The following is a 12,770-nucleotide window of genomic DNA, read 5'->3' as shown; positions in this document are numbered from 1 at the left end:
TTTCGTTTAGAAGAAACACCTATTTCAGATTTATTTACTTATGTTTTGAGTATTTGCTCTTTTTGCTTTTTACAAGAACAGAACAATCCACACAAATGGGAATATAGGGGCATTTCCATGTTTTGTTCTGCAGATACATTACACATACAGTCCCTTAGTAAGGGAGCTAGCTGCTTGAAGAGATATGGTTGGAGCTATTAGGTATAGAGCTTTCTCTTTGCAGGGTTTTCTTTTCTTTTACAGATTATAAGAATGTGAAACCGGAATCAGCAGCTGCTAAGGATTTGGAAGGCATTGTTAGCAATGGCTGTTACAAGGACAGCTTTATCCCAGATATGCAGAATGGCATCCAGACCAAATCTGCCTTGAATGGCTTGAGCCCGGAGGAAGAAACAAATAAAATAGAGCCAAGCCTAGAAATAGCTCAGAATGCTGCTCACCAAGGTATTGTCCTTCCAAGACTGTGTTTTCATTTGCACATGTTTTTCATGAAAAATATTCTTTCTATGGAAGCTTAATCCCAGGATTCAGAGACTAGCAATGGTGTCTTTTAGTTGCAGAAATATGAAGACAAAATACTAAAACAAATTAATTAATTCCAGTTAAAAATAAGGCTTTCTTTTAGTGTGTCTTACAGAAAGGAAGGGGAATTCAGAGACAGAGAGGGCTAAACCCACAGAAATAGAAGTGTTTTCTTGTAATATCATTGTACTACCTATGCAAATACTATTTGCCTTTGAAAATGAATTTGTAGTAAAACAAAAGTCACCTATATCTGGTTTATCATTCTGAAAAGCTGAACATTTTATAAATGCCAGTTTGTTGAAACTGGGATCTGAATATGTATTTTTAATACTAATGTAACTTTAGCCAAAACTGCTTTATACTGAACTTAGGAAGGAGAGGGTAATGAAAAAGGCAGAATTAAAATTTATAATACAGAAATGTCAATATAAAGTATAGTTTTCCCACTAGCAAAAGTTTTCTATAATTCTTAAATTAATGTAACATCTTTATTCAGAATCCATGTTTAGGATGACAGCTGTAGATAGAAGAATCATGAATTGATGCTCACCTACACATTTTAACTCATTGCTCTAGTCTTTGCCAGGGTGGCTCAACTGGCTCACATTTACAAACCATGTGTGCTGTCCCTCTTTCCCTGCAGGTGCAAGTGAAGAGAATACTGAAGAGATCTCAGCAGCTCAGCACTTAACCAGTGATTCAGACAGTGAAGTTTATTGTGACTCTATGGAGCAGCTTGGACTAGAAGAGGTAGGGGTTTAGTATTCCTGGGTATATTTTGAAGCTGGTATGCTGCTTATTTTTTAATAAGCAGCATACCAGGTTCCTCTCAGTCAAGTGAACATGGACATGCAGAGGTGAATGATGTGGCTCATGCAAACTGTCCTTCTGTTTGAACTAGAGAGGTTTGTTCCTTTCATTGCCAGCATTTTACAACTTGGTTACTGCTAGTCTAAAAGCCTTGAGGCCCTCAGAGAATTTTTGTGAGGAGAAAGCTTCAAAAACAACAGTACAAAGAAACAATTGTCAAAAAAGGAAAATCAGTACAAAGAAACTAAGGTCTGTGTCCACAAATTAATGTAGGGTCTCATAATATGTAGGGACCAGATTTCAGCTATTTTTAACAAATGTGAAGTGTCTTTGTAACAATTCACTTTTTGCTTGCCTTTTTTTCTGGCCTGATGACTTCTGCATTTGTTTCTTAGAATAAAGAAATAAGTGTTAGCAGGTGTCCTGTAGGCCAGTGCCTGCAAGTGGCCTTGGTCTAAAGAAGTGGGGTATTACAAGAATTTCTGTTTGTATTGTCTTTTGTATTCTCTTCAGTCATAATGTACACCTCTGACTTCCCTATAAAATGTGAGCACCACCTGTGCTGCCGCAGCTTGGACTGGATTTGTGCTCCTGCTGATTACTACTCAGAACTGTAATCTTTGTTGGCTTTCTGGCCTGGACCTTCTTCAGAGGCCCAGGTTAAGTGTGGGCTTTGTAGGTTGTACTCAGAAACCTCATTTCCTGATTCTGGAGAGAAATGTGTGAATGGTGCCTGGGATCAGAAAGGCCAGAGGCACTCAAATATTGCATCAGTCTCTTGTCTGGCTCTTTCCTGAGTATGTAGGGAGTTCATTTTAACAAATCAAAATTCTGCCCAGTAATAAAGCATATTGGGAAATGTAATTTGATAGAAGTGCTGCAAGCTGTCTTATCTAGCTGATTTCCCAACCTTGTGTATTGTTCAAGCTTGTTTGAATTCTTTAATTGAAGCGGGTGGATTATTTGTCAGAGTTTCCCAACCTGCATGAGGAAAGTTCCAGTTTTGCACAAAGTAACTAAGGTATATGTAAAGAAATACACAGGTAGAACTACAGGTCAATCAGTTCAAACTAGAAGAGGTTCACTTAATAAATAAATACAGCTTGAATAAATACAGCAGTTTCTTGGAAAAGATGCAGCCAGCCCTCTGCCCTTCAGTTCTGATGATCCAGAACTGCTATTTTACGAATTTGGGCAGCAGTTTCCATTTCACTGCCCCTCCTTTTGGTTATTTTGACTTCTCCATGAAGTTCTTTTTCAGCTGAGGTCCCAAAGCTGCTTCAACATATCCTTGTGCAAGGGCCTGACCTTGTCCTGTGCCAAGGGGTGCTTGAATCACCCACCAAGACAGCCCCAGTGCAGAACCTGAACAGCGCCTGTGTCATCCTGCCTTACTGTCTTCCTGCAGTAGCACCAGTTTTGAGTGAGAAGTCGATAGAATACTCTGCCTTTCCTTTGTTTGCTGTGAGGTGCAGGTGCAGCCAAGCTGTTTGGAGCAGGCTGATGAAAGCTGTGTGCTCTCTTTGCTGTGAGTGCAAACACTGCCTGCCCAGGGCTGCTGACAGCATGGGCCTTCTGACTGTGCCTCCCAAATTCAAGGGAAGAGGCCATTTCACTGTCTAGGAAGCAAAGCCACTTTTACAGGGGAAAATTGAATGGTTTTAGACATTAATGTTGTATTTTAGTAATTACTGAGTATTAGTGTATGTTGGAAATGTCTAAAGAAATTCCTGTGGTATCACTGTTGTGAGATTTCTCTGAAACACCTTCTCAATCTGGAAATAACATTTAGACAATAATAAGTATATTCTACAGGAAAACAACTGCTCCCCTTAAAAGAAGTCTTAATTCTGGGCAAAGTATTTTCTTTATGTGAAAGTAAAGATGATATGTTTTCCTTTTTAATGTTTAACTGTCATATTTTACAGAATTTAATTACTTGCTAATGTTAATTTGTAGCCCTTGGAGATCATCACATCAGCTAAAGGATCTTTAAAGCATTCATCCCATTTCTTGGATGTAGATCACAGTCCTCTGTTAGAAAATACAGATTTTTCAAGGCGCACTTGCACGACTTATGGGAATCTCCAACCTGGAAATACTGGAGAGGGAGTAGCTGAAGAACAAGGTGAAGTCAAATGTGGAGGAGAAGATGGCAAAGCCAGTAATGGGGGTCCTCACAAGGAGAAAAAAGGTGGAGAAAAAGCAGATTTCTACAGTGTCAGAAGAGGGAGAGGTACTGTGACCCTGCATTTGTGTACTGCACCCTCCTCACTGCCATAAATTACTGGTGTCTGAGAAGCACCTGTCAGCACTGTCCTGTGGGACAGTCATGTGTACAGTGCTTCTGCTCTTCACAATAAAAATAGATAAAAAATACCTATTACAGTTGGTAACTCACTCCAGCTACTGCTTCTGGCACCTGGGTTTTTGGAAACGTGGTCCTCCAAACTAGTCTGTGCCTGAGAGGAATTTCTTTAGAAGTTACATACTTACTGTTAAAATACATATGCATTTATATCTCTGATGGTTTGTTTGAAACCATGGAATGCCATGGGAAGTGACATATTGTTTTGTATGTAATTGGAATGTTAGCCACACCTTTGAGTGATTCTGATAGTAGCCATTATGATTCTTAAAATTTAATGGTTCTTAATCACATAATAGCCCAGATGTTCAGTTTATGTTGTACCTCTGCACTTTTTAATTCCAGAACACTTCTGATAGTGTCACCTACAAGCAGCACAATATTCCAGTGGTAAGATCTGTAAAGTCAAGGATAAAATCAGTTTTTCTTGTAAAACCAAAAAAAGGCAGAAAGTATTTTATTTATATATAGCATGCCTTTTTGTATAGCACCTATAAGTAATCAGATGGAAAAATTAAAAGGAAAATCCAAATAAAACATTTATGTTGAAAACTATTATAAAGAACATACTATAGTTAACTGTTTCCTCTTCTCTCTCTTGTTGTGTTATTGAAGTTTGCTACTTACAGGCAGAAACATGACAGGCTAGTTAATGGTAGTTGTACCTAGTTCAAGGGAGTATTGTCAATTTCAAATAATTATCTTTTCTCCTCACTGTATTCCTGTGATCTTTGTTTTCCAGCTGGAGACTTTGCCAAACTTAAAACACATACTAAGACGAATCCAAATTTTTACTAGGGCAGAATTTGCTGCTGAACTCTTTAGCTTTTTGTAAATGTTCTTGCAGTTCTAGGAATTTGGATGATACTGTCACACTAAGGCTGTAGGGAAACATCTCAGATGACATTTCAGTGACCTTGCAGTGCTGCTGAACTGTCTGAATATAGCCTGTGATGAGTACCACCACACTCCTGGGTGAAAACTGAGGGAGAAAACTCAACTTATGTTAAACCTTTTCAGTAGAGCTGTAGCCCATTCCGTGTTTGGTGTTTCTGTTTCTCCTCCCTCCCAGCAGGGCACAGACTCCAGCCTTTGGGAGACGGTTCCCAGGGCGGGCAGATGGGCGGCGGAGGGGACGGCGAGCGCTGGGGCTCCGACAGAGGCCCCCAGGGCAGCCTCAATGAGCAGATTGCAGTGGTGCTGATGCGGCTGCAGGAGGACATGCAGAATGTCCTGCAGAGGCTGCATATGCTGGAGGCTGTTGCAGCATCACAGGTACTGTTCTTTGGAGTTATTTGATCACCTTTCATTAAATGTCTTTGGATATTTTTGTGCTTTTTCATTAAAATTTTTGGCAATATTTTCTTAAACTGTTAAGACATTTCAGTCACATTTTGTAGTTGAGTCCAGCTTAAAACTTCCTATTGGTACTTACTCTTAGCAGTACAATTTGTAACTCTGGTACGTGTAAGCAAAACCACGCGTTTTTTACCTAGAAATTAACCATATGTTACTTCACTGATTTCTGATCAGATTGATCTTAGCCATAGTTATTGATACACATTACACAGGCTCTATATGGACACTCCACAGTTAATATTCTTAGTGCATGATCCCACAGAATTCAAAGCATTTTCAAAGAAAGCAAGAAATTATCCTAATCTTTCAGATGGTAAATGTTCACAGGCAGAATTCAGATTCCATTTTTCAGGATGCAAAAGACCTGATTGTTCATAGCTTTCTTTCCTCGTGAAGTAATCCAGCTTTATTGGAATTGTACACCATGTCCTCATCCAGTGAATAGAACTCTTAAGCAAGTGTAGACATTATTGATACAGTGTTTCTTTTTTCTTTCTGTTTCAATAGAGCATGTTGTGAATATAGTTGAACCAGCAACCTGAAAATGTTTGGTTTTGTTTGACTTGCTGATATATTTTGATCTGCATGAGAATAAGCAAGCTGTACAAGCAATATCCTATGGGATGCACACACTCCAAATCTAAGGCAGCCACAGAAAAGGATTTATTAAAACTGTAATTTTGCTGCATCACAGATATTCAAGAATCTAATGTTTGGTTAAATACAGATTGGTTTTCTATCTCTGCCTGAGCAATATAAGTAGTAAAAGATTCTTCCCCAGCAGTTCATGCTGTGCTTGCTGTCCTTACCAAACGAGAAACAGAGGCTTCTGTTTCATGTTTACATAAATTAAGACAGACCTAGAAAACCAGCAGCTTTGCTTTTGTGGAAGCACCACAGTAGTGTATGGGAATAGTCTTGAGAAGATTCTGATACTTCCATTTTCAGGATTGCCTGGAAGACATGGAACAGAGTATTCTCTTTCCTTTATGGTGTTAGACATGCCTGTAGCTGTAGCCCAGGCAAACTAAAGCAGTGGTTTTGACCTTAGTAGAGACTGGTGTTGAGACATGCAAGCAGGCAAATTAAACTGCTGGGGTTTCTGCTCTGGGCTGGAACTGGGACTAGACCAGAGCTGAGAAAGTTGCAATGACAACTGGAGTAGGGGAGCCTTCAAAAACTGTAAAGAGGTCCAATAAGTGACACTGCTTCATTTTCTAAGACACAGAGAAGTGATAAAATTACTATAAAGAGTAGTGGAAACAAGAGAGGCAAGTTAGCAGCTATGTGGGATGACATGAGGGTGGTTCTGTGCTTTAAACTGTGATATATACAGATTGCAAAGCCATCACAAGATGAAAAAACTCATGTTCTTGTTTTGTGAAGAAGAAAAATTTTAATTGCAGTTTCATTTTATACTTAAAAGTCTTTGTTTTTATTTAAAGGCAAAATCTGCAACACTACAGTCAAATTACCAGCCTGCCTCCTCTGTCAAGGTAAAATACTGTTTTTATGATGTGTAAAAAGTGTAAACTGTGAAAAAAGATTAATTTGAATATTTTATCTCTAGCTCTTGGTATGTGCTTTTTGTGTTGTCTCTTCCTTGACTAGGACATAAAAAATAATCAGTCTGAGGAAATTACTTTATAGATTAATCTTTTCTTATGGTCTTACTATTATTTTCTTTTGAAGTGATGAAAAGTATATGGGTGGTATTCAATATTTGCACATATATTGCTCACTCGAATTTTTTTCTGTTTTCCTTAGAAACCATCATGGTGGCCCTTTGAAATTTCTCCAGGTGTTCTAGCTTTTGCTATTGTTTGGCCATTTATTGCCCAGTGGTTGGTCCATGTGTATCACCAAAGAAAGAGAAGGTAAATATGTGCATTCAGTTGAACACATACACTGTGTGTCACCTGTTTAAACCAATAAGTAATATTATGATGTTATTTAGACAGGGCAGAAAATTCTTTGCCTTGAATGTTTGTCAGTATGAGAAAGTATTGCTTAATTTGACTTTGTATGTAGTATGCTTTCTATGTGGCAATTTATGTTAAATCTGTGAAATGTGATGCAGGATAAATAATTTTGAGCATACACAAGCGGGTGAGGCTGGATAGCTTGGAAGCATCTCCATAACATTCTTTGATCCTCCCACTCATATTTTCTTGAGCCATTTTCACTGCTTTTAGACTTCCTAGTCCCATTCTGTCATGAGAATTTTTTCTCCTATCACATCCTTTATAGATGTGCCTATCATATCCTTCATAGAGTGCCATCTGTCACCTATATTTAACATTTACTAGCACCTTACTATGGTATTTTTGTAACATCTACCTTGACTTCCTTCAGCTGAAGGGCAGTTGAACTCTGATTTTGCCTTTTCTCAACTTTCTAAGCATCAGATCAAGTGAGTGTTCTCTAGTTACTGTGTGCTTACTTCAGCCTCACACCTGGTTCTGTTTGCTTTTACATCTTTTTCCTCTGTCAGACTCCAGAGAGTTTGCACGTGTGTGGATCTTAGGAGAATTATCTGAATTTGCTCTAGCTTTTTAATGTTTGCTAGTTTTCATGGTACAGTTTTCTCTCCTGTGGTAAATCACAGAAGCACAGAGTGGCTGAGGTTGAAGGAAGGCTCTGCAGGTCATCTGGTCCAACACCCTTGCTCAGCCAGGGACACTTCAAAGCTGGCTGCCCAGGACTGTGTACAGGCAGCTTCTGATTGTCTCCAAGGAGGGAAACTCCACCACCTCCCTGGGCAACCTGTGCCAGTGTTTCCTCAGAAATGCTCCAGGCCTTTGATCATCTTTGTGGCCCTTTGTTGGACTCTCCCCAGTTTATCCACGTCTCTCATGTAGCCAGAATGGACAGAGCACTCCTGGTGTGGCCTCTCCAGTGCTGAACAGAGAGGAAGGACCACCTCACTGACCCCAAAGGGATAATGCAGGAAGGGATAATGTTGCAAGGGAAGCCTCTAACACCACTGGCCTTTGTTGCAAGGGCACGTTGCTGGCTCATGTTAAACGTGGTGTCCACCAGGAAGCCCAGATCCTTTTCTGCCAAGCTGCCTCCCAGCTGGCACATACTGATGCCTGGAGCAGTTTCTCCAGGGCTGGACTAAGCACTTGCTCCTGTTGTATTTCATAAGGTTCCCGTCAGCCCATTTTTCCAGCCAGCTGTAGTCCCTCTGGATGGCAGCACCACCCTCTGGCATATCAGCCACTCCCAGCTTTGTGTAATTTGCAGCTTTGCTGAGGGTGCACTGTGCACTCTGCCTGTCATCCCGGCCATTGCTAAAGGTGTTAAACAGGATTGGCCCCAGTATTGACCCCTGGCATTCACCACTAAATACTGGCCTCCAAGTACACTCCTGATCATTGCTCTTTGGGCCCAGCCCATGGCTTTGTAAACAGCACAGCACCACAAAGGCTGCAAATCTGCCAGGGAGCTCCCCTGGCTCAGAGCTGCCAGCAGCAGCATCGGGGTTGCTGCACTGTCTGATGAAAGCAGAGATTGCAGTACTGGGGCTTTCAGGCAGTTATGCACATTTTGCTCCTTCTTTGCACCAACAAATGGAAATTTCACCTTGTCAGCAAGGACAAAGTAGGGGTGTTTTAAATCAAAAATATTTATTTTAAGTATTTTACCTGAAGCTTCTATGAACTTCAGTGTTCTGCTATGTGCTCTTGCATGGTTGTTTTCTCCCTCTCTCTGAACAGTGTGCTGTTCTTGAAAATCTTTTTTGATCATCTATTCTGACCTCTGTAGCACCCTCAATCCAGCCACAGATTCAGACAGAAATCAGTTTTTAGAAAAGCACCCTTTCCAGCAATTTTTCTAGTATATTGTCCTAGTAATTCAGTGCTTTGATGAATAAACACATGGTACATTGTTTTTAGTTTGGATTTGACCTGCTTCAGTTTGCATCCATTGGATTTTCCTGTATCTTTATGCAATTGACAAAGAGCCTGTAATGTGTTTTCCATGGTTATGTTTTGCTATCACCAGGTCATCTCATAATCTCTTGCTTAAACAAAACAAATGGAGCAACTGGAATCTCATTTTAAAATTGTTTTCCTATCTTAGAGTGATTCTTGTGGTTTATTGCCAAGTGCTTCAGTTTTTCAACTCATTCTTTTTGAGTTTTGGACACCAGGATCTGTACCAGTGGTAATACCAGTGTTGGTGTGAAACACAGAGACAGCACAGCCCCATGTTTTGTTTACTCCTTCATGTATTGTTTTGAGATGAACTTCAATAACAGAAACAACTCAAGAATTGTCTGTGCTCTTGAGCTTTTCTCTCTGTTTCTGAAGTCTACTCATAGGCAGAATTTAAGGACTATGTGCTTCTGCAGCACATTTCTATCTGGAGTTCTATCTCCTTTAACAATGTGTAGGAAGCTGATCAAGTACACTCAGTGAGAAAACAGAATTACAAAATGAATCCTTTTCTCCTGTCCCATGGCCAGTTTCAGCTTGTGCTCTTGGGCAAGGTGTGTGAGCTCTTAGGCAATAGCTGTTCTCAGTGCCTGCATTGGCCCTGTCTGTGTACTTTTAGTTTTAAATTACATGAAGTGTCCCTGCAGCAGAAACCACAAGTCTCTTACCACGCAAAGTTCTCTTGTGCTGCAGCTGTGGAGCCTTGGCTTCTAAACTCTTCTGCACAGTGCAGCAAATTCCCTGTTCCTGGTGGAGAGACAGCCTTCTGTAAGCAAGAGCTTTGTGTTCAGCTCTTGTCCCATCCCAGCACCTCTTAACCTGTCCCCTGTTCCTTTATGGGCAACTTAATGCTGAAAATCTGGGTACTTGTACTGGAGCCTTCACCAAGAAGGCTTGAAAACCTCAATCCTAAGGTTTCTATCCTAATATAGAAATGTGTTTTCATAACAGGAAAAGTTGTCTAGGTTCAACTCATGATTTTAGAACCCTCTAATTTTAAGTTTTATGGAGTCATGGGGAAAACAGCTCTTAAGTGTTGCTCTGCTGAGCCAGCACACCACTGACCCAGGGTCAGGGATTTTTCTGTGGAATTCTATCTGCAGTTCCAAATTCTTAGTGAATTTTCTACTCCTTGGTGTAAGAGGGAGAATTTTCAGACAGAAATCAGTTTTTAGAAAAGCTGTGGTGTCAAGACAGGGTGTCTTGAAGGCCTGTTGTGTTTTATTGGAATGGAAACCTTTCACATGTAGCCTTAATTGATTTGTTTGTTTAGACAAATGAAAAATCATCTCATATATGAAGGTACACTAAACTAATTTATTTTGTTTCCTCTTCTAGAAAACTGAACTGAGAATTCATGACTATGTTTAAGGACTTCTAGGAGAAGATGGCTCTGAAAAGCAAAGGAAGTCTGAATTCTCATAGAATCTCAGAATTTGGGATGATCTTCCTTATGTTACAGTAATATTTTCTACTACCTTTGAGCTAAATGTTTAAGGACTAATATTATTGAAACTTGAATGATTCACAGCTCCTAGGTAACAAATAAATTGAATAATTCCATCCTCAACACCATATGAACAGTAATTATTTGGAATGTGCTTGTGGATGGGCCTTCAGTAATTACTGGCCTGCTGATGTCAGTTGATGAAGAGAATAACATCTCTGTAAAAGAATAAATGAAAAATATGTAAAATTGTCACTTTAACTTTGAAATAATTTTACAATCTCAAGATCCCTGCCTGTTTTTCCACAGCATTAGGTATTACCAGGTGAAAGCTCTAAAAGAGTATAAATTCAATACATTGTAAGCTGTTGGAAAAATACAATATAGCTCTGAGGAATTCAACTTGTTATTTTTGCTGCTAAACTGGTGTGGAGCAATTCCCATATAAATTGGTCAGAAATTAAGTTGAATCCTTCACTTATTCTGTAAAATTGTAAAGAAGATTTTGGAATTTGTATATATCCTGAAAGTTAGAGCCATTAATAACAGGGGGACTGTCAAATACGAGTTTGGAAACAGCATGTGGTACAAGGGATCTATGTAAAGAGGCTGCACCTTATCTTTTTAACTTTCCTAACTCTATTGTTGTTGACAACAACTTATTTTAACTGAAATGCGTAGTTTAGGCACAAGGTGCTTTAAAATGAGATGAAAACTAGATCAGTAAGTCTAGCTTTAAGCTTTTAAAAAGCTCAGTGCACTGTAAGTTTTCTGTTGCAGTTAAATTAAAGTAAGATTTAATGTATTGTGGATTTTCCCCAAGTTACATCATGAAACATATCACTTCTGGTATGTCTTTCTTATTATCCTTCTACTTCCTCTCAGAAAAAAAAACAAACCTTTTCAGCTCCTTTTGGAGCTGATCTTTTTCTTTTCCCCACAGAATATTTATTAACCCATATATAGATAGAGGTACAACCTTGTGAAGTCTGCTTGACAAAAAGCATGCTTTACACTTAATTTTAAAATAAATTAATATATAAGTTGTATAAATCTCTGGAAAATTTAAATGCACTAAAAGTAGATTTGACAGAAGACTTACAGTTTGCTATGAAGAATTATATCATAACATAATCCATGGTTAAGCTCTAAATCTTCAAATTTCACCATTATTGATGTGCTTTCATTTTCCACCAGGACTACATCCTACAACTAATTTTTAAGGAAAGTTTTTTTTGGTCCTTCCTGAAAATATTTTATAGTTTGGAAAACATTTTTCATACAAGCTATACTGTATAAAAATGTAATCACAGAATTTAATGTTGGTTTTACCAGAGAAATTTTAATCTTGTTTTTTAGTTATGTGAAAAATTTTTTTAGTTACTTTTCCCCTTTTCTGATTTTCTTATTGTAAAGCTGAATTAAAAAAATAAAATAGCTGTAAACTCTTTGAAGACTGCTGTAACAAGCAGATGGTTTCATGTGCCAGAGAGGAGTTTTGGCATGAGATGTACTGAAAACTCAGGTTTGAACAAAGCTTATCCTGGAAGTTCTGCTGGGACCTGAAGCCATTGTGCCTGAGCTTAAAATTCCTGAAGTGACTGATTTCTTATCACAAAGGATAGAAATGATACAGGAAGGACACTCGAGCTTGCAGGTCACAGGAAAGCCCAGGCTCCTGAAGCAGCATGTCTTCTGCCAGGACAAACCACCCTGGAGTGCCTCCCACAGCTCCTGGCACCTGTAGGGCTCGAGCTCTTAGACATGGGACAGACATTCCCAAAGGTACTTAATTGTTAACCTCTCCCTCAAATAAATGTAAGCTTGTACTATCCTTGTTATTTATTCATATTTCAATAAATCAGTCCGTTAATATTTTGTATTTTATCTTGGACTTAATATTTCCTAAATGCTGTACACCAGATGCTGTGTATACAAGAGCTTGCTGGCTGTATCATGAAGAATCAGTCACAACCTGGAAGTTGTAATACAGAACATCATCACTCAAGTAACAATTCACTTGTAACTCACAACTGGACCTATCTCAAACTCACCATTATTTGAACAGGTTCCTAGTTGGCAGGTATTTCAGCTTAAAGGTAAGGAAAACTGGTTGCTTTGGTTCTTTATCATTTGCCCATCATTTGCACCCATCAGGTGCAAAGAGACACAGCTTTGATGTGGAGGCAGAGCATAAGCAGAAGGCTGGAGCTCAGAGCTGGGATACACAGCTTCAGCCTGTGCTCTCTGCAGGAGGGCTGGGAGCCTGAACAGTTCTGCACAGCACTGGAAGGGCCAGACCCAGCCCCAAAGTGCA

The 12,770-nt window shown here is 39.3% G+C and overlaps 1 protein-coding gene across 4 annotated transcripts in view; it reads left to right on the top strand.

Moving 5' to 3' along the window:
• Positions 1–12,340, top strand: part of ACBD5 (acyl-CoA binding domain containing 5) — a 30,079-nt gene extending 17,739 nt beyond the window's left edge. For 2 of the 4 annotated variants that reach the window (XM_063149459.1, XM_063149439.1), the window contains 7 exons: positions 244–444; positions 1,169–1,275; positions 3,295–3,571; positions 4,779–4,978; positions 6,508–6,558; positions 6,830–6,939; positions 10,345–12,340. In XM_063149459.1, the coding sequence (XP_063005529.1) occupies positions 244–444; positions 1,169–1,275; positions 3,295–3,571; positions 4,779–4,978; positions 6,508–6,558; positions 6,830–6,939; positions 10,345–10,357 (959 nt within the window). In that variant the 3' untranslated portion in view covers positions 10,358–12,340. Of the gene's footprint in view, positions 1–243; positions 445–1,168; positions 1,276–3,294; positions 3,572–4,775; positions 4,979–6,507; positions 6,559–6,829; positions 6,940–10,344 lie in introns of all 4 variants that reach the window. The other 2 variants (XM_063149448.1, XM_063149429.1) reach the window with 1 other exon arrangement.
• The last annotated feature ends 430 nt before the right edge of the window (positions 12,341–12,770 follow it).

Source organism: Melospiza melodia, chromosome 1 (genome assembly GCF_035770615.1).
Source record: "Melospiza melodia melodia isolate bMelMel2 chromosome 1, bMelMel2.pri, whole genome shotgun sequence".
NCBI classification, from domain to species: domain Eukaryota; kingdom Metazoa; phylum Chordata; class Aves; order Passeriformes; family Passerellidae; genus Melospiza; species Melospiza melodia.
Note: the sequence above shows the minus strand (reverse complement) of the source record. Positions and strands in the feature narration are given on the sequence as shown.